The following is a 25,561-nucleotide window of genomic DNA, read 5'->3' as shown; positions in this document are numbered from 1 at the left end:
TCCCGCCAGGACCGGTGCCCTTTAGAGACCCTCTCGGTCTCACGCCTTCCACCTCTCAAAGACAGCCTTCTCGATTGCCGACTGAATTTCATTCCAGCTTGCAACCCACCCCACCCCGGACTCCCCCTTCACGCCCACCTCCACCAAGATTTATGTTAGAGATTGCGTGGCGGGCTAGTCGACTCTGGCACCCAGCAGTACTCCTGAGAAAAACTGAGCCCGGCAAAAGCGCAAACCCACTGCCGGGACTTGGTCCCACTCGCCCGGCCGCGCGCGCTCGCCCGGATGCCGACACCCGAGCGAGTGCCGAGATGGCGTTCCGGTTTCCGCGTTTCCACTGCTTCCAGGACCAGGGCAGCGAGCCGGCACCTAGAAAAGATATATCATGGGCAGAAAGAGACAACAGGCGAACCGGAGACGTCACGCCAAAAAAAAAAAAAAAAAAAAAAGTGGGGGGTGGGAGGGCAGAGGGGGTATTTGTGCGAGAGAGGCGCAAGATCTGTGTGTGGATACACTCGAGTTAGAACTTCCTTCTTCCCTCTCCCCTCCCCTTGGTTCTTCTGGCCTGCCTCCCGCCTCCCCCCACCCCCATCTCTCCTCTCTCTCTTTCTCTCTCTCACACACACATGCACACACACTTGTATTTTGTGCTGTCGTAAAACCCACGTGTCCAGCCGGGAGGCTGCCAGAGCGTGGAGCGGAGGAGCCGGGACGCGGCAGCGGCTAAGAGCCCGCCGCCGCTGCTCGGTCCGGCGCCTTGGACCGCCCCGCACTCCCGCACTCGGAGTAACTGCTCTCACGCCGTCCGCAGGCCTCCACCACATCCCTGGCTTGTGGCCCCGGAGGGTCCCGGGGAGCCGGATCTCTAGCGCTTTGCTCCTGCGCTGCCCAGGGGCATGTAGCGTACCGGGGGCACATACTCTCCTGCACGCTCGCCAAGACAGACACACGCACGCACGCACAAACCCGCCAGGCAGCTCCGAGTTTTCCGGTAAGCGTGGCTCGTCTAGGGCTGAGGGTCTTGGGCCGCGGAAATAGGAGGCTGGAGGTCTCGCGCTGGGGGCGGGGGGGCGGTGGTGGGGCGAGACTGTCCCGCCTCCTGGCGCCGGAGGCCAGCGCGGCTCAGGCTCAGGCGCTGCGCCACTCGGGCTCGGGCTCGGGCTCGGGTCGGCTTCGAGCGCCGGCAGAGGGCGGGGGCTGAGTCCTGCCGCGGAATTCCGCGGGGAAGCGCCCTCTCGCCGGGCTTCGACAGCGCAGGGTGGGCGCTGGGCGCCTCGGGCCGGGAGGCAAGGCAGGGTGCACACAGCTACCCCCGCGCGACGCCGCGGCTTCAGAGTAAACTTTGCGCCCCAACCGAGTTGGGAAGAGGGAGCCGCCAAACTCGGCTGCCGCCGGCGGAGCCAAGGACTCAAACTCTTCGCTCCAGGGTCTTGGCTGAGGTCCTCCCCTCCCCTCTCGCACCAGGCCCTGAGTCCGGCTCACGCGCACCCATCTCTTTGCCCTCTGTCCCCAGCTTGAATCGTTGGACATGCTGAAGCCCGGAGACCCCGGCGGCTCGGCCTTCCTCAAAGTGGACCCAGCTTATCTGCAACACTGGCAGCAACTCTTCCCGCACGGGGGCGGAGGCCCGCTCAAGGGCGGCGGTGCCGCGGGTCCCCTGGGCGCACCACAGCCTCTCCAGCCACCGCCACCACCGGAGCGCGCTGAGCCCCAGCCAGACAGCCTGCGGCCGCGGCCGGCCTCGCTCTCCTCCGCCTCGTCCACTCCGGCTTCCTCCTCCACCTCGGCCTCCTCTGCCTCCTCCTGCGCTGCTGCTGCCGCCGCTGCCGCCGCCGCCGCGCTGGCCGGTCTCTCGGCCCTGCCGGTGGCGCAGCTGCCGGTGTTCGCGCCTCTGGCCACCGTCGCCGCGGAGCCTCTGCCCCCCAAGGACCTGTGCCTCGGCGCCACCTCGGGCCCGGGGCCCTCCAAGTGCGGAGGCAGTGGCGGGGACGGCCGGGGTGTCCCGCGCTTCCGCTGCAGCGCGGAGGAGCTGGACTATTACCTGTACGGCCAGCAGCGCATGGAGATCATCCCGCTCAACCAGCACACCAGCGACCCCAACAACCGTACGTAGCAGCAGCCCGCGCGCTCTCTTTCGGGGAGCTGGCTCCGTCGAGCGCGGGCGCCCGTCCAGGAGGCGCATCAGATGAAGGGGACCCCGGGTGGTTGGCTGTCCGGACCGCGGGCCTGCACCTCCCTGACCACTGTGACCAAAGTTTTCTGGATTAGAGAAGGAAGGAGAACGGCTAGAATGGCGGGGTGGCCCCCATGGGTGTCCTCTTCCCCCTACTCTCATTCCCTGCTTCCCAGTCCCGAGTCTTTAAACCCAGGTTTCCCGCGGACCGAGCAGTACAGATCGCCTCCCTGCCGCGGCATATTGCGCCCGGCGCCGGGCGGGTTCTAGCAGCGCGCGATGGGAGTGTCCCGGGACCGGCCTGGTCTGGCCTTCGGAGGGACAAGACAGGAACTCTCAGCGGTTCTAGGGAGCGTGGATTCCAGGGCTGATTTCTCCTCCTCTCTATCTTACCTCTGGGGTTAACTGTGTCAGTTCATTTTCCTACCGTGGGGTTGTCCCGGGGACCAGCCGGGAGCTGCTGGCTGGCCGAACCTCTAGTAGGAGTTTTGGATGGCACTGGATCAGTCTCTCCCTGCAGGCAGGCATTATTCTTAAGTTTACTATTTATTTTAGGAAAGAAGGAAAAGAAAAAGAAATGGCAGTTACTTAGTGAGAAAACATTTCTGATTTCAGGCCAGAGTCGTTTCCTGCGGATCCCGCATTCTCCGTGCACCTTGATCCTGCAAACATTTACAGTCCGTAGCCACGCTTGTGGGCTCACACATTGTTTTTTGTTTTTTTTTTTTTAATGAGGGTAATAGTAATTTAGTATAAGAAGCGTATTCTTCTTGTCCCCACGTAAACGGAAAATGCCTAAATTAGCATCCGTTTTCTTCTAGCGTCCCTTCCTGTATTCACAATTTCAAACCCTTATCACAAGTGTAGTTCCATTTTGAGGCTTTGAAGTAAAACTCTAAATGAGCACCAAAAATGTATTATTTATGTTTTGTATCCGATTCTTTTTGGTCATTTCAGAAGTTATGCTATGTTTACACTTTCTGTGTTGGGATAAGTTGCAAATACACTTCCAGAGACCCCCAGGAGAGAACATTAAAGCAGGTTAAGAAAGTGAGGCTGAAAGCAGTTCAGGATTTGAAAGAGCAACACTCAGCTACTTTCTTCATCTCATTCCTTCACCTAGCTTCTCTGTCAGCAAAGTTGCTTACAAATGTGTATGGTCATTCTATTTTGATCATGTCCCTTCTTACAGAATGTATACTAACCTGCAATCTTCTTAATTCGTTGTAAAAACAAAATAACTACAGGTTTTGGTTAGTGAAAGGACTCCCAAATTTATTACTTTGATTTAAAACACTGGGAATGACCCTAGTGATTGAGATGTATTAACCTTTTCATAATAGTTGGAGATAATTGTTTCAATGGAGATAATTATTGTTAATAAGATGAGCAGTTGTATTTACTTTTTTCCTTTCTAGGGTCTGAGGCTAAAGTATTGGGTTTACAATGAGGGTTTCGATTCAAATTTGTTCTGCAGTTAAGGAAATTCTTGTATTTCAGAGTTCCAGAAAATGCTACAAAGCTATGTTGTCTGAATGGACTTAAAAAAACAAAAAACAAAAAAAACTTATCGACTACTGAATTCCTTGATGGTGTTGTTTTCAAAGCATTTCTATAAAAAAATATTAAAAGCTAATACTTTAGTAAAAAGGTATTTCTTTCAGTGAAGTATAGTCACTGTGGGCTGAGAGTGCTTCATCAAACTTGCAGACTTTCTTCTGAATTAAGTCAGTGCTGGAAAAGACACCAGCAGTGCACCCCCAAAGCCCTGTCTGTACGCTGAGCTCCCCATAGTGTTTACAATGCAATCTTGAGGTTTAATGCATTCTCATCAGAGAAAAACCTGGACTTATCAGAGAAAGAACTGGGACAGAGTCCTAATTAATAATATGACTGTTAAACCAGTTTATTGTCTCGGTACCATTTTTCCTGGTTGGAGGAAATGAATTGTAATTTATTTAAATTATTCCTATTGTGTTAATATTCTGATATCTCCTTTTGAGTGGACTGGACTGCTCCAGTGGGCAAAGTGCAGAGGCAAAGACAGGAAAGAAAGGAAGTCAGATTCCCCTATTAGAGTTACACTTCATGTTGCTCTCTAATTAAAAGGCAATTGAGAAAGAAAATAGAAAGCTGAGGTGGGTGGCTGTGTCATGCCAGGAGACCAGGTGTGCCATGCTTCCAGGAACTTCTCTGGGCAAGAGTAAGCACTCATTTGAAACCAGGAGATGTGTTTTACAAAGACAAAGTGAGAAGCAATTGAGTTTAATCTAACTAGAGGATCAAAACACATCAGAAATGCATAGAGTGGGAAACTTTTTTTTACTTGGCAGGGGAAGTTGATATATCACTTGAAAGATGGTGAAAAACAGTTTCACCCCATTCCCAGGTTGTATGTGGGTGGGGGTGGGGTGAGAGATGGACAGAAGGGAATCACCTATTAATTTATCATGCACAGATCTTTGTAGTTTTCCTTTTAGTCTATTGCCCTTTCCCTCTAAAAGAATTCTGTGAAGTGACCACTCAGCATTGCGTCGTTTTTATTACTTTGTATGTAAAAGGGTATTGAGTCGTTTTGTCTTTGTTTTTTTTTTTTTTTTTACAAGGCAAAGGTGCCTCTAGACTTGTCTTTTCCCTTTAGAAGAGTTACTTGCCTGGGATCACCAACGCAGTAACTCCTGCGAATCCATCAGTAGCACTCCTTTCACTTGAAACTGTATTGGCATCTATGAGAACTGCCATAGGGAAGGCATAGTGAAGGGTGTTGCAGCTCTGTTTCACACATAAAAAGACTGAAAAACAGCAGAAACTATACAGCCTAGCCCGGTGAGCTCTTCTAGTATATATCTAACTCTGTGTATGAAGTTATTCTATAATTGAAGTACACTTTCCACTGAACCTCTCAATGCTTAGTTGCCTCTTCTTGCATCTGTTTAAAGTCAGGTGGGACTTGTGTAAGGTAAATGGGAGATGGGGGATCTTCCGTCCTCTTCCTGTATTACTGCCCTCATTCGCTGACAATTTGCTTGACGCCATTGATTCCGTCAGGCTCTGTTGCAGCGGCAGCCTCTTCTTGGATTCTGGGAGCTCAGTGCGTTTGAGACCCTGTCACTTTTCTTGGAAGGTATTGAGCAGCAGCCAAGCGGCGCGCTGAATGCTTGTGGTTGTTCAGAAACGGCTGGCCGAGCCACTTTGCTCTTCATATCTTTTTAATTTTTGATTAAGATCATCCTCCTTTCTACCTGGGAGAGAGGTGGGGGTTAAGCCTGTCCCGGGTCTCTCTGCGGAGAATTGAGTCGGGGCATTCCGCAACTTCCCCAGCAGGAGGTCTCTCTCTCTTCAGATATTTCGGGTAGCCCTGCTGTGCAAGGAACAGCGCTGGGAACAGCACTGGCTGGAGCACAGGTGTAGGAGTTGGGGCCCCTGTTGAGTTGAGGCTCCCCTGTTGGTAGCGCCATCCTTTCCGAGGGTTTGGGGAGAGATACTGGAGGGAGAAGGAAAGCTGGGGTTTGTTTAGTTGAGAGGTCAGGGCGAAGAGATAAAAGGAGAGTGAGTGTTTTCTGACCTTCCCTAATCTCTTCCCACCCAGTTGGAAAACGCAGGTCCTGTTTGGGAAGCTCCCGAGCCCAGTAACCCAACCAGTGGGATTTTCCTGACACCAAGACACACTCGCTGTGATGGCCTCACTGTCAATGGCCCTCGAGCGACTTAGATTTCAGACCCGGTCCTCGGTGGGAGGGAGGCGGCTCGGCGTCAGTGTGTGGGCTTTTGTGTCGTTCTCTTTTGCTGTCTTTTTGTGTGCAGGCCCAAGCCCCATCCCGGAACACACATGATTTAGCTATTTTACATCATCCGTTATCTAGTGCTCTGAAACTGAGCATAGAGCCATATATTAGATTGAGGTTAGGAGAGGTGGCGACTGTTTATTTAAGGTGATAAAATGGTCCATCAGCAGTAATCTCCATCGATATGTGCCACCAGGAGATGAAGGATGAGGGGACAAGCCACAATTAATTGCCCTATAGTTTTGTAGGAGAGAGTGGAGCCGGCCCAGACCCGCTTCGATCTCCTCTTGCGCCTCCTATTCATCATCTTCGCATTGTATATGGCGGCCTCGCAGGGGCAGGAGCCGGTGAGGTTTATCTCTGCGCAATATTCTCTCGCCCTCACACACTGGCTCTCCCATTTAATTTATTAATACAGTCATCGGGAGACAAAAAAAAAAAAAAATCACATTTCCTCTTTCTTTCCCTCCCCCTTTTGTCTCTCCCTCTTGGTCCCAGGGCCAAGCCGGCAGCCAGGCCGAGCAGGGGAAGCCTGACGCGGCTCTGATTCGCCGGGAAAGCTTTAAACCCGCCTAGGAAGAGTCCCGCAGAAGGCTCCCCGCGAGCTGGGCCACCGCGCGGAGGCCGAGACCACGCTTGGCGGCTCCCCTCCCTGGCCTGCCTCGCCTCTGGATCCGCTCGCTCCTAGTCCCGGTTCCGGGAAGCCTAGAAGACCCCTTCCCAGGGGAGGAAGGGGGCCGGGCGGGTGGTAGGAGCTCCAGAGTGCGGGTGGTGGCGATCACGTCTGGTCTTGTAAGAAAGCCGTTCGCTGGCAGCCAGGGGGGCGAGGACTTCCACATTCCGGTTAAGTGTTGAGGGGCCCGGCGTCCACCCCGCTCAAGGTCCATCACCATCCCAGCCAGCCGGCGGCTGGGCGCGGAGAGGGCTGAGAGGAGAGTGCGCGCTGGAATCGGGCGTCGAACCCACGTGCGGGAGACTCCCGGCCTCTGCACTCCACCGGCCCCAGGCCCCTGTCGGCTGACCCCCTCGGCGACCCTGAGGGTCCGCGCCACCCCCCGGCCCACTCCTGCCACGAAGCAGGCGGAGCTGCCAGCAGGCGGCACTCCCGGGGCCGCGTCGCCGTCGCCGGGCAGGGATCGATGGGCGCCAGCCCCGCGGGGCTTGGCCTCAGGACAGAGGGCGGCGACCTCGGCGGTGGTCGCAGAGAATTTATAGCTCAGCAGTTACCACGGTCCGGGCGGGGAGGCAGGGTTTTCAGCTGGTCCCCGGTTCCCTGTCCCGAGCACGCGTGATGGCAGGAGAAAGCGGCGGGGAGGCTCTGGGGAGCGAAGGCCCAGCGTGGCGGGCGCGTCCCCAGGGGCCCCGCTCCGCCTGCGCCCACACGCGCCTGTCGAAGGGCCCTGGAACGCTGTATATTTCACGTTTCCTAGAATGAGAAATGAGATACCAGAGGACTCTGGCCTCCTTTGCCCCTTTTGCCTTAAAAGAGATCCATTTTCAATTACAGGAGCCCCACGTGCTCTTGTAAAAACATCCAAACAGTACAGAAGGATAAGGAGCGAAGAGTGAAAGTCGGTTCTTCACTCCACTTGGTCTGGCCTTTTGAAGTCAGTGGGTGAACAAGTCTTTAACTTGGTGATACCTCCTCCTCATTCAGAGACCAATAAACAGGAGCTTTAAAAGATCTGTTCAAGATAGAGACCATGATCTCATATTCCCCAGTGCTATAGTGGCATTTCCAAATATCTTGCTTGGAGAGTATACTATCTCTCACGATCCTAAGAGATAGTAGGAACATTTGTTTGCCTCTTCTTTATGAATACAAGTGGACATATTATGTATTGTTTGGCCTAGAATGCTGTAACATGTATTATATATATATAATACCTATGTATTTTTTATATGTAGTTTAGGCATCTAGCCCACTTCTCCCTCAAATCTTTTCATGTAGGTGTTGGTGGCTTGCTATCTAGAAGACACTAGAAGGTGTTGCTGGCTTGCTATCTAGAATGTTTGTCCACTTGGGCCACATTTGTCAACCCCAGGTAATCAGTTACTTGTTTTAGCCATTCTTAGGCTCCTTTGGGACTCTTGAGACATAAGTCAGAAGTCACGTATTTTCAGTGACAGAAGCTGTTTGTATTAAGAAACAGTATTGTTAGGATTAACATGTATTTTGATGTAATTGGTCAGCTTTTGGGGTGGAATATTTTGAAATAGCATGAAGTCATTTATAAATGATGATAACTTCTATTGGATGGACTAACGACAGTGGACTGGGATTGCCTATTCTGCAAGTATTCTTCTACATATTGGCAGAGCCTCTGCTTGTCACTCTGCGGAGTGCTACTATTGTTTTAACACTTCACGGAGACAAATGAAAGTTCCTAAGTTGAAGAAGTGCTTTAGAGGACATCTTTGAGAAAGGACTAGACACGCTCTATCATGCATAACAAAAAACTGGAATATGCTTGTTGTCTGTGTGGGTGGTGGCTGAAGTTGCCACCTTTGCTCCTTATTTTATTGCTGATGTAGTTGGTATGATGTTACAGGTTGTGGTTATCTTGCAGGTTGACAGAATCTCTGGTATGGACTGTCAGGGAGTGAATACCAAATGCTCTTTCTTCTCACACTTTGTTTCATTGAGCCAACTAGAAAGGAAAGGTCTGTTAATCAAATCCCTGGGGTGATTTATTTTTACTTTTACGGGCATATTGCCTTTGCTTATTGTCATTTGTTTTAAGCTATTTTTGCTAAGGTGCTGAAAGGCCATTTCTGAAGTTAGGCACTAAAATTCAAAATTATGGACATTATCATCTTACTTTTCAAATCATCCTAAGTTAAACTCCCCAAACCCCAGAGTGTGGAAAAGGGAGAAATCTGTTTAATTCCATCATGCTACAACAGTTTTGTAGCACCCCCACCCCCCTGCTGCCAAATAGTGAATTCAGTGAAATATTTCAATTCTATTGACTGAGTTATAAGTTTGAATATAAAATTCTCCTGGCTTTCCTTAATCTTAGATCTCTAGATTTGGAGGCTTTTAGAGTCAGGTGGACCTGCTGGTGAATCTTTATCTGCCCCTTTCTAAGTTTCTGGTCCTTGGTTAAGTTAGATTGCTCATAAAGCCTCACTTGCCTCATCTGCAAAATTGGAATCGTGATATTACAATAATATAGTGGCTGTTTGGTTGAAGATGGGTGCCTGGCACATAGTAGGCAATTGGTAATTGTGAGTTTTTATTGTCTTTCTTTCCATGCCCTCTTCCTCTTAAAGTTTTTGTTTTCACAATCAGGAACTTGAGAAGGTGTGAGAAATGAGTACATTCTGGAGGAGTTGAGAGTACCTCCCTCCATCTAGGCCCCAGGGTCAAAAGCATAGCCTGGCACAGTTTTGATGGTTAGTTTGTGTTGCTGAAAGAGGGGTCCTTTGTGTGACGGCAGTCCAAGGGGCATGGTCACTTCACTACCTGCAGAAAGAGGTTGCTGCGTTCCACTTGAGAGGCCTGGGGACACCCTCAAGAAGCTCCAAAGGTCCCCTCATTCTCTGGGCTCTTTGGGGAGAAGTGTAGGAGGAGCCGGCTGAGGGGAGGGCATGGAGGGCTGGAGCCCTTCTTCACTGAGATAGGATGCTCAGGTAGTCAACCTTCAGTTCACTGTGAAGCAATTGAGGAAAACAGGGGCTCACTCACCAAGCTGGGTTGCCATCAGATGTTCCTCGAAGGTTGCTCCATGACTTACTTGTCACGAGTTCTTTGGGCATTTCAGTTGTTCTAGCATGGATAGAGTACACCCAGGGCCATCCACCAGGACTGGCTGTGATCAAGGCTGGGCACAAGTGTCCAGAGGGTGATCCGTCGCCCAGTGCTGGCGCATCCGCTGGTGCCCAGCTCTTGCCATTTCTGCCAGTCGGGGCTCGCCCTACATCAGGCCCAGTGCCACAGGGCTCTGCTGCTCAGGGGCGCCGCGGCTCCCCAGGGAGGCTGGGCCAGAGAGGCCGGTGTCGTCGGCGGGCGCCGAGACCGCGTCCCAGAGGCAGGTCCGCCGAGCCGGGGCGCAGACACGGCGGCTCCGCCAGGCCCATTAATAACCCGGAGGGCGCTGCGATCCGACAGCATGGTCGCCGCAGGCCTGCTTCCCGCGGCTGCCGGGCCTGTTCCTGCCGGGTTTGAGTCGAGGGATACCGGGCGTTCACGGCCGGCCGCCCCAGAGGGTGTGGTGTGTGTGTGTGAGGCCGCGGGTGTTGGGGGAGGGGGTTGGGAGAAGGGTGGTCCCCTCATGCGCCGGCTGCTCTGAAAGCTTCACTAAAGCTCTCACTTAGTTTATAACGTAAGGAAAAAAAATCGCATTTAGCCTCGGTATTAACCGTCTGGGAGGGATTTGGGGCCCTCTCCAAGGAAACTTTATCTTCATCATTAAAGACCCATTATTTTGATCATTACATTTGCTGTTTGTTTTTTTCTCGGGGGGGGGGGGGCTTTGGAGAAGAGCTTGCACGCAAGCACAGGGCACCCCAAACCCGCCAGAGCATCCCCCCTGTCTCCCACCGGCTCCAGCAGAGCCGGGGACACCGCGCCAGGGCGCCCTCTGTGGCTGGGGTGTGGGACTGCGGCTCCACGGGGCCACGGCCGGCTCCGCCCCTCGCATGGACCTTCTCGCGGGAGCAGAGCGTGTATCGAGGACCCGGGGGTGGCGGGTAGGGTCGCCCGCCTGCTCTGGTGATTTTGAAAATCTCTTCGTAAAGAAAGGAAAACCAAACATAGCCAAGATTCCACCAAGGTAGAATCTCTCCGCGATTCCAGATGGGTCGAGAGACACTTTCCTCCTGGTACAATGATAAACACACCTCGAAACACGACGCAGAGCGAGAGTAGAGAAGAGGGTGAGAAGGAGAATAGGGAGGGAAGCGGGGCAGAGGCCGGGAGGAGAAGCCGCCAGCTGTCCCGTCGGTTCCTTGGAGACGACGACGCCATCCGAAGGCTGGAAGACGGCTCCGGAGGCTTGTGGAGGGCGCGCGGGGTCTCGACCCGGTACCAGGCGGGTTTGGCACGGTGAATTCCAAGGGAGAGCGTCTAGTCCACCTCTCCCCCTGCTCCCAGTGGCCTCGGCGCCCTCGCGGCGTCACCTCCCTCGCAGGTGGCTCACCCGGGCGGGGAGGCTTGTTGTCTCGGGGTTTACCAGGGGTTAACCCTCTCCCTTTCCTCCCCTCCCTCTCGCGTGTCTCCGGCAGGTTGCGACATGTGCGCGGACAACCGCAACGGCGAGTGCCCCATGCACGGGCCGCTGCACTCGCTGCGCCGGCTCGTGGGCACCAGCAGCGCCGCGGCCGCCGCGCCCCCGCCGGAGCTACCCGAGTGGCTGCGGGACCTGCCCAGGGAGGTGTGCCTGTGCACCAGCACCGTGCCCGGCCTGGCCTACGGCATCTGCGCGGCGCAGAGGATCCAGCAGGGCACCTGGATCGGGCCCTTCCAGGGCGTGCTCCTGCCCCCGGAAAAGGTGCAGGCCGGCGCCGTGAGGAACACGCAGCATCTCTGGGAGGTAAGTCTCCTGGCCACCCAGGACCTTGCCACCCGGCAGAATCTAGGCCCATATAGAGCCTCCCTTGTTCCCCAGAGGGCAGTGGAGACACGATTTCTCTGGTCATGCAAATATCTGGTATTTGCAGCTCCTGCAGAGAAAGAGGTGCCCATAGCAGCCCAGCCAGGAAGCAGCCTAGACTTACAGGTTTCTGAAGATGGAATCACCTTAACAAGCTTCCAGTCCAGCTGCGATAGATTTGACCCTTGGTCTCCCTTGATCTTGAGAAAAAGAGAAAACACCTGAGGAAATAACAGAGGAGGTTGGGCATTGGGATGTGAACTAGGCGAATTTTGTGTCTTATTTTTAAGCTCTTCCAACACGTTTTTGTGTTTGTCCACTGGGCAAGAAGGAACATAAGCATAAACAGGAAGAAGGAGAGTCAGGCTTATTTTCTCCAATACAGACAATTAGGTAAACACCGAATGTGAGAGACTGTAACACATTCCACAACTTTCAAAGTGCCCAAAGTAAAGCAAGACTATATTGTGAATCAGAAATCACAAATTCTGCTTCTTCTCTGAAAAGGTACAATTGTTCAGATAGAAAATCATACTGTTCGAAAACTCTGAAGTGGTTCAGTGTAATGCAATTGATAGAACTTCAACGGTACAGTCTTACCTGATGCTATTACTTAAAAATCAACAATGTATTTGAAAAATATTAACCTGAGATTTGTCTCAGAGCTTCATAGTTGATTACCAAGGTCCATTCTGAAAGAGACACCCCCACCAATTTTGGATATTCCTACCATGGAGAGTTGTTCGTGAAAATAAGGTGCCATAAGTCTTACCCTTAAGCGATATGTAAATCTGACCGAGACCAGGGAATATAATGGAATAGGATTAGCCAGAAAATAAACATTTTTAAATGCCAGGGGCCAAGTTGGCATGGACCTTAGGGCTCCATTAATGGGTCATTTCTGCAACAGCCTGAACCCCACACTAGGCTCAGTATCCTGCAAGATGACTGTTTTCATTGCAAGCTGCCCTTTAGTCACTAAATAAACTCATGGGATTCAACAATCTGCTCAGATTTTTGCTGAGCACCTTCTCTGGCCGGCACAATGACTTGGTCTCCGGAACACTTATATGACTGTTGGCAGTGGGCTACTATGGCTTGTGTCTTCAGAGCCACCTTTGATGGAGGAGGAGCTAAATCGATGAGCTCATAGAGAAACAGCCCAAGATGACTTGATGGTGGCTGTTGGGCTATGTACCATACAGTTTCCACTGGTGCACTGGGCCCAGGCTCCCAGGTTCCAATTCACACCTAAATTGTTATTGGAAAACAGTTACATTTTCAGTCTTTCAGATTAGGATTCTTGAATGAGGGGAACATAGAGACATATTTCTGTTACTAAATAGTGCTTTTTTAAAAACAGTTTTATATAGGGAAATGGGGCAGGAGAAAATGGTTGATACATTGAGGCAAGTTAGACATTAGCATTTTGGGGTAGGAAAAACTGAGAAGTGGGAAATAAAGCATCTGGTTCTGAAATGTTTCCTAGTTGGTTTTTGTTTCTGACTAATTAGTTGTAACCTCCAGTGTGGTTTAAAGTTTGCAAAACAATTCCAGGCACTTTTCATGTTCCAGTGGTGTTATTAGGAACACTGTACCATACAATTGAAGGTCTGCCAGTACTTTTCTGAGGAAATTGTAAAGCAATTGTTTAGTGTACAGATTTATTCTATCTGAAGTGTTAAAAGTGAGAGCTATTATATTGCCCTCTGATGCCTTGAGTTCAGTGCCTGTCTATTTTTAGAGTGTTGGGGACAAAGCCACAATCATGTAAAAAATCCCATAGTTTATTGTCGTTGTTGGTTTTCGTTTTCCTCAAAGGCTTTGAATGATTGAGATGTTGGCAGGAAACCACTCTATAGGTAGAATGTGATGATTTTTATCAATATTGAAAACTATGGAGTCTTTTTTCTGTACCTTTACTTGTACTTGATGAAGTTAAAATTCTGTTGCAGTGGAGGCCAGGGAATTTCATTTGCTGTTGGTGGTGATGCTTGGGTAGATAGAGTGAGTTTTGTCTGTTGCTTGAGGTATGTGAGTTGAGTGTGTTGGGGATTGGTGCATAGACTTGGTTCTGTGTTTAAAAATAATACTTGTTGGGTTTATGCTCGAATGGTCTACTTCTAAAAAGGACATAATCTGTTTATTTTTATCATCTGTAAGAATAGTTATAATGACAGTCCTTTACAGGACTGAAGAAATATTAAAACTGTGACCACATAAAATGTATCAGACTTCTGGGAGATCATATAAAATGTGACTGGCTGAGGTCAGGTAACAGTGCCAATGTCCATTTGTAAGATGAAATACTTTAACAGGTTTCAGATTTTTACTAGTATAATTACTTTTTAAAATATGAAGTATAAGTTTATTTTTAATTTTTAAGCATTATGATTTATTACTTTTATGAAATGTGACTATTTGGATTAAGTTACATTTATAACAAAATTCTAAATGTTGATTTGTTCCTCAGGCTTTAGTCTTTCCTTTCAAATCTAGATTTTATTGTGAAAAAAAAAATTTAATTGCTATATTTTTTATATCAGAAAGAATCAGTAATTGGAATACACTGTAGGTCTATAGAAACTCTTGGCAATAATTGTTTAATGACTCATGTAGTAATTATCCATTTTGAAAACATACTTTTAAAGATATCTTCTAGAATACAGATCGACATAAAGCAGATCTTGAAAAAATTAAAAGAATTGAATCATGACTATTGCATTGTAAATGTTAACTGGAATCGTTTCTCACATTTTTTCGTCCCTTGCTGATGAAGAAATGTCTTTATATTTAGAGTTCAATACTCAGGTCCTGATGGATCTTACTAAGGTTACTTATCTTTATTTCAGTACAATAAATGGACTGCTAATCTTTTCCCATCACTGTTTCCAAGTAGATGATGGATTTTTGTTTCAGTTTACAGTTCGTTGTTTTTAGTGTGGTTGTACTTTATTATACACATGAAGGCTTATCACAGAAACAGATTCACCTTAGTTACTCCTTTTGTTTAATTTTTGAAAGCTCTATTTCTTGTAGAAAAATGACTCTTTTTTAATATTTAAAGTATATCAGCTATGAAGAGCTTGATTGGTTTGTAAGTGTGATGTCATCTTTTAGTTAATATTTTCTTTGGGTATAATACTGGTTCATAAAAATATAATTTTATGAAAGTTAAATATCATACCACTACCTTCATTATGTTTTGACTCTTTGGGGTACCATGGGAAATTCTAAGAATTTTTCTTTTTTAGCAATAATCCAAGGTAAAATTTTTTTGTGTGCCTTGAAGAGGTTAACAAGCTAAAAGTCAAATTTATCATTTTGGGGGGCCAATTTCTTTTAGAATCAGAATTTTAATGTATTTTACAAAAATAGCAAATTTAGATATCTTAAAATAGAAATATAACTGGATAGATTAAATAATCACTTGCCTTGCTTGTATACATTTATTCCAGCAAGACTTGGATGCATGATATATTTCTAGCTATTTGGCCATAATGGGAAAAATCTTTCTAAATGTTTTGCAAAGAAAACATAGTCTTTCTCAGCAACTAGGTCTTAGTGATGAGAGTGAGATAATTTTGTCCTAATGTGTTTTCTAATAAAGAAGTGAAAAGGCACATTTAATTCCAACATTTATGAAAACATTATCTCCATTATTAATGTGCCCCTTTTCCCTTGAGATAAATTAATCTAGTCTGCACATGGTTTCTCCTTTCTGCTTAACATCAGAATTTAATATGACTGGACCTGAGGAATGTACACAGTGTATACTTTAAATTCTACTGGAAGAAAATACGGAAGTTTAAAATAAAGTTACAGTTTAAGATAGGTTAGAATTACTCAGGCCTTTCAACTCAAAGTCTGATCTGACAAGTTTTAACAACATTGACAAAATAAATTGCACTTATTTTCACCCTAGAAAAGTTACTCTGTTAATTGAAATAATGTAGTAACCTGTTAGGATAACAGTCAAGGTATTAGAAATTACAGTAACTTGGAGTACTCTGCAATACTTTGGAGTTAATTTTATAGAATTTCTCTTTGCCTAGGTTAATTTGGGTGTCTTATTTTCATTCTTACTATGTAGAGACTTTAATTATTTTTCTTCAGAAAATCAAGGGGGATAATATACAGTGGTCCTTTTTGTGGTTTGATTTTGTGCCATAATATTTTAGATTTAATAAGAGGTTTACTTTGAAGCAAATAGTCTATTTTTCATCATTACTATTTAGCTTAGGTCAAAAGACATTAATGAAAACCAATATTAAAAATATATTGCATGCAACTAAATGTTTATATTTCAAAGCCATCACAGGTAATTGGTACTAGAAGGAAATGAATTGATCTCATATTTTAAATGTATTATGTATGTTTTAATAAGTGACCCAGTTCCATATGTAGTACTGTACACATTTGTATATATTTAGATAGTAAAAAAGTCACTTGAAAAGAATAATTTTAAATTGAATAAAAGTAATTTAAAAATTCAATTAAAATTATTTAAATTTTTTCCAGTGATTGTACTGTAACTGTATATTCCATATTTTGCTCTATAGACATGGGTTCATTTTGGTCTGATTCACCAAAGTACCAGGGGACAGGATTATATAGCTATCACAGCTGTATTGAAGTAAAAGTTATGTTTCTCAGCAATTTATCATTTAATATAGCAGACTGTCATTTCAGTTTTGAACGTATTGACTTCATGAAATCCAAATATTCTCCTTCAAAACAAATCATAGTAATGTTACTATTATGTTTTTAATTATGCAGAGGAACAGCTGGTGTATCTCGTTGACTTTGCCTCATTTGATTTGAAGATGTCTTTTATAGTGGTGCCCATTTGATCGAGTGTGAGCATTTTGTAGTTTTACATAAACTGTAAAACCATCTGCCGCCTCTTGGAATGGTTTCCAGCATTGTGTTAAAAATAAAAACTTAGTACTTAAAGCTGGCTTTGAAAAGGTCATATAAAGTCCCAATACTCTTGGTTTATGTACCAAATGCCACCCTTGGTTTCTAAGTTCAAAAATGACTCTGTTAAAAAAAATTATAACAGCCATTTGGAAATTCTCATGTTAGTGAAGTTTAATCCAAATATACATGTGACTCTACAGTGTTTTACTTTTTTAGTTGCAAATGCTTTATAAAGAATGATGTATTCTATATCTGAAGGACTGCTTTTCTGATCAGTCAGTTCAGTTTATCTATTGTTTATAGATTGCTTCTTTTGATAGCATTTTGTCCACATGAAGAAAATAATTCCTAAGTTTTTTGTGGTTCACTGCATATTTTCTTACATTGTATGATTTTTTTTCCCACACTGGGAAAAATAGAGAATGGAGATTAAAATAGAGAATGGAAATTAAAATCAGAATTGCAGAGGTTACTGGACAGATGAAATCTGCTCTCCCCAGTCACTCTGTGGCAGCAAGTGATTTGATGAAAATGTGATTTAGGTAACACTGCATCAGAGAAACCTGCAGGGGAGCCTTTTAATTTTATGTGTCAATTAAGGCAGTTTTACTTATTCAGGGAAATCTATTGTGTTACCCAGAAACCATTTATAGTTGTTGTATAATGTTGTGAGTTTTAAAAAATTTTGGTTGAATATGAAAATCTTATCTTTTACTCAGCTGAGAGATCGTGTCTACAGAATCAAAATCCTCTTTTCTCAGAGGGTAGATGTGATACTTTGGTGTTTGGCCATTCTAAAAAAAATGCAGTGCATGAAACCACTATGAGACCGCCTTGCTCCCCCTTCTTTCTTTCTTTCTTTTTTAGACTCATATATACTCCCAGATTTCGTGAGTTCAGACATTCCTTGTGTATTTACACAAGAAATACAGACTCTGGTATAACTACTTAGCATAAAAGCCAGAGCAGCCAGAGCAGAATATACTTTTCCTTGTAAGCATTTGCCACCTCACTCAGATAAGTTACAGAATTCCATTATCCAAATTGTTACACATGTGTGACAGAGGTTGACCTTTCGTCATGTCAATCCTTTTTGTGTAGGCCCCAGGCTCCAGCCTAATGGCTCAAACCCTGATTTACTCACTGTAATAAGGGCAGGAGGTCGAGCAATTGTCAGGCTGCCTGTTCGTACTCTTCTTGGAGCCTGGTTGAAGGCTGTTAACACAAAGCTTTTCAAAGTGAATTTACAACCAGCACCACTGACAGAGGCCAATCAGTGCACCATAAATGTCAGGTTAGTGAGATTGAGCAGTAAGTAAAGTACTGACAGCACACTATTGGCTGGAATCAATTGACCAAGGTTTAACTGAGAAGAGCAATCTCCTTGTGGTGCTCTTAGGGAAAGAGCTAAGTGTGCAGCCAGGGTTTCCAGGTAGGATCCGTAGGTTTACCTGTAAGGGTTGGGGTGTCATCCATTTGCCACAGAGCATCCAGCATCCTGGTGTTGATATGCTGCACAATCTGGGAGTTCAGAGTGGTGGAGCCTGCTGACTCTGAGTTGGGTGGTTAAAAAAAAAAAGTCCCGGCATTAGAAAGGAGAGAGAGGAAAAAAACATTAAAATATGGGGCTGTCAAAATTGGGAGACACATCCAGTGTGTTACAATTCAGTGAAAGGTAATTTGTTCAAATCGCAAACTGTACCAGGGAATTTCCACCAAGGCACAGACATAAATAAGTCCACTCTTCCTGGGGCTTAGCAGGGTGAGACTTTCATGGAAGTCACTAATGAGTGATTATGGGTTGAGGGTCTGAATATCCATGAGATGTGGTTTCTCTACCAGACGAATGTTTTCATCATTTTGTGTAATGACAGCCTGGACAACAATTCATTGAGCTCAGAAGGCATCAGCATTAAAATGGAGGAATCCATTAAAATGCTGTATGCAAGGATTTATAAATTAGGCAATTTCCTTGATTATTGCAATCATTTACAAAATTGATTGTTCCAGTGTGGTATAGACAGATTTCAGCACTGATCATTGACAACAAGCACATTCTCTGATATCTGTAGCTACTGGTCACTAAACCAGGTCACTATTCCTCACCCCTCTGCTGTTCTTGGTCTCAAGGTCAGGCAGACTGATTTCAAAGAAGCTTATAATTATGAAGTTTTTATTTGTCTTCAGAGGAGACTCACCTAGGCTGTGAGAGTTGGTAGGTCCAGGTTGCTCTAAAGGTTGTTACATTGTTTTTATATTTTAATTCTGAGTTGGGGGGAAGATATGAATAATCGTGATATGCTTCAGATCAGCAGCACAGATTTTGAGATGTTGCCAACTTAAATGAAAATAATTTTTGCAAATTGCAGCTGTAAATATTTGTTTGATTGAAGATCTTAAAGTCAATAATGTGTTTTATGTGTTGGTCCTTAGAGTTCTAATTATCCAATAGATATATTGTAGAGTCACTGGATTTTAGGTCAGTTAATTCTGGAAGGTATAATAAAGACATTGTTACAAGTGCGAAACACTCAAAATGCTGCAGATTTTCCTATATATGAACACACAGAAGTTCACTTGGTGCTTAATCACTAACCACAAACCACAGAGTTGTCTTGATTCCTGAAATATCAGAGATGGGCATGCCAAATGTGTCTGCAGAGCTCTGTCCAATGAAAGCTAGCCGTGCAGTTTATGCTTAGTACAAAATAACTTTAGCCATTTGTTTTCAATCATTTTGTTTTTAATCATAATTTTCCCCTTTTGGAACTCTAACACAAACTGGGGTTTGTAAAAGAATAACACTTTATAAAATTGTTTAACACTGTGGGGAAGGCAAAAAATTGTTCAGTTTGTCCTGATTTGAATATATAATAATTTGATCTCGAGGTAGTTCCTTGTTTTAAAGTGAAGATGTTACGTTGTGGGAAGGCCTGTGGCTTGTGGACACTTTGCACTTACTTAGGTACTGTCACTTAATACTGTAAATAAGAAGTTCATTTTCACTTTTAATTAGTTGTAAAATTCACTGCTTAAAAATTCAGTACAAAAGGCAGTGTTTTCAGTACTGTGTCTTGATATGATCTCTTCATTTTTATTTAAATATTTCTCTACACAGTATTCTGGTTTCTGTTAAGAATTAGAGGCCGTGTCACTAGATCTGTCTTGGGAGATCTTTGAATGAGGCACTCGGTTTTATAGATGTTTTTACTTGTCCCTTTGCACATTCATTTAATAAACCAACACCTCATGCACATGTTTGTCAAATAATGATATGGGATTAAGCCCATTTTATTAAAATGAACAGTATTTTTCCCTCTCTGTGATCATTTTAAATTAAAGCTGCCTCAGATAATGAAGTGTTGTCTATAGAAACATTCAGTGTAATCTAATTCACTAGAAAGTTCTTAAGTGCTTTTTAATTGGAATCAAATTAAATGTAATCAAGTCATGTTTTCGGTATCTTGTAAAGCACTGGGGCCTTAAGTGTTGTTAGCACACTTGGGAATATTAATGTTTAGTGCAAAAGCAGCAGTACTAAATTCTGAGATATGCTTGCAAACTCCAAAATGGTAGATAACCCATAAATAAATTATATGTTAGAGTGTAATGTTTTTAGAACCTGTTGTGTTTGTCCCAGACTAATATTCAAATTCATTTTTGATATGCAAAATGCACAAATAGTTCCTGGGGCAGAGAATCCTGAAAAGTATTGGTCTATTGAGGAAAGCACTTAATTTCAATTTATTAAGATTAATTGCAATTTAAAATTTGGCCTGGGTAATCTACAAAAAAAAAATTAATTATAAAACTTTAGTAGAAATGAGCTTTTCTATTAAAAATAATTCTTATCATAAGAAATTTAAACTATAAAAGTATAAACCAAAGGTAGCCATTAATGATGATTTTTATAATAGCCTTTTGAGAGATAATTATATAATGTGATATAATATACATTTGTTTGTGTATGCATTGTATATACATTGAATCACAGTTTGAGTAAAGATACTTGTGTTATTTCCTTGATACCACAAAACACATTTTTAAAGCAGCAACTAATGACACTATTTTCATGGAAGTTCCTGCAGATGTTTAAATTTGGCTCACCCATGAATAGATTTTGTGTCTAGTTCCATCCTCTGATCTCTGTATCTTTCCTGGTGGGAAATTTCAATCTGTAGACCCCACTGATACTACAGATGCGTTTCTACTGGTATATTCATATGTTTGATAGCCCATCTTAATAAGACCAGAGCTTTTCTGGGATCTAAAGGAAGATTTTAATGGTCCTCAGGAAGAAGGAAAAAAATTTATTTCTTTTAATAGATCAAGGTGTTAACGAAAAAGAATCGTATCTCTTTGAAATGCTTTTCTAAGTAATAATACTATATTTATGTAGCTGTATATGAGACTTCAGGGAACATACTTAATTTCTTTGTATCTCTTATTTCTCCATATGGAAAAAAGAGCCATATTTGACTACTATGCAAATTAGAGGGGCAATATTTGTGATGTTTGTGTAATAAAAGAGATCTTTCTCTTTTCAGTTAGGGTTTTAACGATACTTTTTAAGACTAGTGGACTCTGCATAGAGTTATAAAGAATCACGTTATTTGTTAAACCAAAAGATTGTACATGGTAGACCATGATACATAGCTTGGATTTAATTACTATAAAATCAGGCTTAAAAAATATTTAAATACAAATTTATTTAGCACTGCTCTCAGGTAACAAAGGATTATGTGTTAAAGGGATACCATACAGTGTGGGGGACTTCCCTGGGGATGCAATGGTAAAGAACACGCTTGCCAGTGCAGGAGACACAAGAGCCGTGGTTTTGATCCCTGGGTGGGGAAGATCCCCTGGAGAAGGAAGTGGCAACCCACTCCCACTTCTTGCCTGGAGAATTGCATGGACAGAGGAGCTTGGCGGGCTGCAGTCCGCGGGGTTGCACGGAGTTGGATGCGACTGAGCGTGTGTGATTCACTTCTCACAACTGAGAATTGACTCCCGATGTGGAAGGGGATGGACTCAGTAAAATCACAAAGGGCCCTAAACCTGAAGGTGTTTTGACTCTGATCAGGAGCAAGTTGTTAGGTAGGTGTGCCCCCACACACTGAATTCTGAATAGAAAAACATCTCCGTGCCCAGCGTATTGTGATTTGTCAATAAATATTAAATAGCAGCAAGTCAACATCATGGCACCTTTGCCACTGTCCATTAAAATGTGTGTGTAGCTGCTTGTGTACCAGTGAATACTGACATAATAGTGCATTGTACAACTCCTGAATATGTGTCAGTGTTAACCATAAAATGTATGTAAAGCGAGAATTCCAAGTGACAGAACAAGTTTTAATGAAAAAAGTAAGCATAAATGCTGAAACATGTCCTGGAGAGCAAAAACTAATCGAAATTTGTATTTTTTCTAACATATGTTTACTGAATACTAACCATGTCTTTTATGGTATCTGGAGTTTTTCCTTTGGTAATCCCATGAAGGTGATAGTCAAACTATTTGACAAGCACCAGCTTAGACCTTGGAGAAGGAAATGGCAACGCACTCCTCTACTCTTGCCTGGAGAATCCCATGGACAGAGGAGCCTGGTGGGCTACAGTCCATGGGGTCGCAAAGAGTCGGACACGACTGAACGACTTCACTTTGGCACTTTTCACTTAGCTTATACCTTGCCCATAAACCTGAATGCCTGTGATTGTATCTATGCTCCATGGGCTGATATCAGCTCCAAAGCTAGACTAGCTAGCAGAGCTTTAGCAAAGCCACTAAACAGATAATCCATCATGGGTGTAAAGTTTCAGTTTTGAAAGATGAAAAAGCTCTGGAAATTGATTGTACGACATAGTGGATATTCTTCACTCTACTAAACTATGGTAACTTTTATAACATGTGCATTTTACCATAATAAGAAAGGAAAAATAACTCTATTTCCAGTGATTTTTCTTCTAGCTCACTGATTATTAAACTCTAACATCCATAAGAATCTCCAGGTACAGGGAGCTCAGCAAAGTTCAGTCTGGGAACCTGCTCCCCAAAGATTCTGATTCAGTCCTGCAGAAGGACTTAGGAACCTATTTTCTGAACCAGTGTCTAATGTGGTGCTGGGACTACACTTGAAGAAATGAAATGCCAGGCTCTACCTTTCTCTGCCTTACTCCTTGGTTGTCCACTTCCCTTTCTGCTTCCTTCTTTGTCTTGGCTGCTCTTGAGCAAATCCAGTATCTCTTCAGCTTCCCTTCCATACCTGGTCTCATCTGTTCCTGTGTGAATTCTAGTCGTACCCTTGCTTTCATTTCTGCTACACCTTGGCTAATCTATGGGCATTTCCATTCTTCTCCCTTACCACCCACCCCCAAAATAGATAGATAAGTAGATAGATTAAAAAAAAGATATAAATATTACAGAGCTACTAACAGACAACCCTGGTAGCTCAGCTGGTAAAGAATCTGCCTGCAGTGCAGGAGACCCTGGTTTGATCCCTGGTTTTGGGAAAATCCCCTGGAGAAGGGAACGCTACCCACTCCGGTATTCTGGCCTGGAGAATTATGGACTGTATAGTCGATGGGGTCGCAAAGAGTCAGACATGACTGAGCAACTTTCACCTCACTTCAACAGACAGGAAAATGGACTTCCCTGATTTTCATCTTTTCTGTCTTTCTGAAGTCCACCTGACCAGGTATAAGGAAGCAGCCAAAAAGGAGAAGGCTCTCCACAGCATGCCGACTGCAGTGTATAATTAGCACCTCAGCAATCAGAGTGTGCTTCAGGAGGAGGTGGCCTGCTGAAAGGCGTTCGGTAGGTTCACAGGTCCTGAGTTCCAGCTCTCACCGGGTCTCAGCTATGTGACTGCAAGCAGATACCTTCCCTCCCTTGGCTCTTACCAGTGCTACATCCAATGGCACTGTCCTTTCTGTTTCTCCTGCCAGCCCCTTCTGTGCATCCAAGATCATAGAGAGAGGCCATATGCTTGCATAATATTTGCAGTTTGCAGCCAACTTTATCTGCAAATGTGCTGGTTGTTTTCGGTCTTCTTCAGGTTTGCATTTCTGCCGGTTGAGGGAGCATGCAGCCTGTATTCTGATCAGAGCTTACCTGCTCTTGTTGTTTCAAATGGTGCCACTTCCCACACTCATCTCTCTTGGATTGTCTATCCTCACTTGTCTGTGGGAAGTTTCCATTTAGATATCCAGATTGTTTCAAAATGAGTTCACTAATCATCCTCACCTCACATCTCCTCAAATAAGTATCTCCTTATGGCACCCCACTCCAGTACTCTTGCCTGGAAAATCCCATGGATGGAGGAACCTGGTAGGCTGCAGTCCATGGGGTCGCAAAGAGTTGGACACAACAGAGTGACTTCACTTTCACTTTTCACTTTCATGCATTGGAGAAGGAAATGGCAACCCACTCCAGTGTTCTTGCCTGGAGAATCCCAGGGACGGGGAGCCTGGTGGGCTGCTGTCTGTGGGGTCGCACAGAGTCGGACACGACTGAAGCGACTTAGCAGCAGCAGCAGCATTCCTAACTTACAGTGCTCTGGTTGTCCTGTTTGACCTATGAGCCCAACATTTTGGAGTTACTATAATGGCTTTTTTTTTAAGATTTTTTTTTTTTTGATGTGGACTATTTTTAAAATCTTTATTGACTTTTTTTTTTACAATATTGCTTCTGTTTTTATGTTTTGGTTTCTTGGCTGTGAGGCATGTGGGATCTCATCTCCCCAACCAGGGATCGAACCTGCACCCCCTGCCTTCGAAGGGAAAGTCTTGACCACTGGACTGCCAGGGAAGTCCCTGTAATAGCTTTTTAAAATATTTTTATTCCTGGCAACTAACAGAGTATCTGGCACATACAAGGCACTTAATAAGCACTTTTGATCTTTTTCTATTTTTTAGAGTTGGAGTTTTTATATGAACAAACTGGAGGATCACTCAAGTAAAAGTTAATGGTGCATACAAATTATTTTGTAAAAAAAATAATCAGTCTAAATATGAATCCTAAATTGTATCCTAGCTTCTGGCCAGAAATATCCATTACTGAAAGCCAAATATCCTCTGTTGCTAATAACAAATAAAAGAAGATTTCTTTTTATTCTTGAACTTTGTGACTCATTTGACAGTACTAAAATGTCTAAACAAATCTTATCTGTGACACTTTTATAAACAAGGTATTAAAAATTGCAGTGGGACATCTTAGACACAAGCTGCAGTTGGTGCTAAGATCCACTTTTAGAGTCTACTTCTGTAAAAAGTAAGGGGGTCATGATCTGACACGGGAAACACTGTTGATCTGACCACAGTACTAAGAGCTAATACATTTAAGCTGAGACTTTGTGCGAGGCGTTCTGCTAGGAGCTTTATAGGAACTATCTCAATTAGCCCTCAGAATCACCCAATAAGGTAAAGACTATTACAGTATTTTTCAGATGAAGACGCTTTTCAGATGAAGGAGAAGTAACTCGCCCAAGGTTTAGGTAGTCAAGGTAGGGTTTCCAGAGGGTGTGGGGTGCAGAGTTTTTGTGGCACCCCACTCCAGTACTCTTGCCTGGAAAATCTCATGGATGGAGGAGCCTGGTGGGCTGCAGTCCATGGGGTCGCTAAGAGTCAGACACAGCTGAGCGACTTCACTTTCATGCATTGGAGAAGGAAATGGCAACCCACTCCAGTGTTCTTGCCTGGAGAATCCCAGGGACAGGGGGAGCCTGATGGGCTGCCGTCTATGGGGTCACAGAGAGTCGGACACGACTGACTCGACTTAGCAGCAGCAGCAGCAGTCTATAGCTATGTCTCCTGCCCCCTCCCGCTCTCAGACCTGAACTCCCATCATATCACACAGGGCTCCAGTCTCTACCCCAGACTTTGCCTCTGGACCTGGCTGGGAACACTCCCTCCCTGGTGGTCACTGCTTTGGTTTGTCAAATGCAGCCCAGCTATCTTCCCAGAGACCCCATAGCTCAGACCCTTGGCATACTTAGCCCAGGACTAACATACTTAGTCCATGTTCCAGGACCATGGACTTCACATTTATCATCCCCAGAAAATTTAACCTCCCCAGCATTCAGAGAAGT

General features: G+C 44.8%; 1 protein-coding gene across 2 annotated transcripts in view; it reads left to right on the top strand.

Annotated features, from left to right (window-relative positions):
* Nucleotides 1–223: 223 nt before the first annotated feature.
* The window catches only part of PRDM6 (PR/SET domain 6), a 113,142-nt gene continuing 87,804 nt past the window's right edge, over nucleotides 224–25,561 (top strand). Inside the window, exons 1-3 of one of the 2 annotated variants that reach the window (XM_070793255.1) lie at nucleotides 224–991; nucleotides 1,514–2,105; nucleotides 11,188–11,495. In XM_070793255.1, the coding sequence (XP_070649356.1) occupies nucleotides 1,529–2,105; nucleotides 11,188–11,495 (885 nt within the window). In that variant the 5' untranslated portion in view covers nucleotides 224–991; nucleotides 1,514–1,528. Of the gene's footprint in view, nucleotides 992–1,174; nucleotides 2,106–11,187; nucleotides 11,496–25,561 lie in introns of those variants that run through there. The other variant, XM_070793256.1, reaches the window with a different exon arrangement.

Source organism: Bos indicus, chromosome 7 (assembly GCF_029378745.1).
Source record: "Bos indicus isolate NIAB-ARS_2022 breed Sahiwal x Tharparkar chromosome 7, NIAB-ARS_B.indTharparkar_mat_pri_1.0, whole genome shotgun sequence".
Classification (NCBI taxonomy): Eukaryota; Metazoa; Chordata; class Mammalia; order Artiodactyla; family Bovidae; genus Bos; species Bos indicus.
This window is presented reverse-complemented; position numbering and strand designations above follow the sequence as displayed.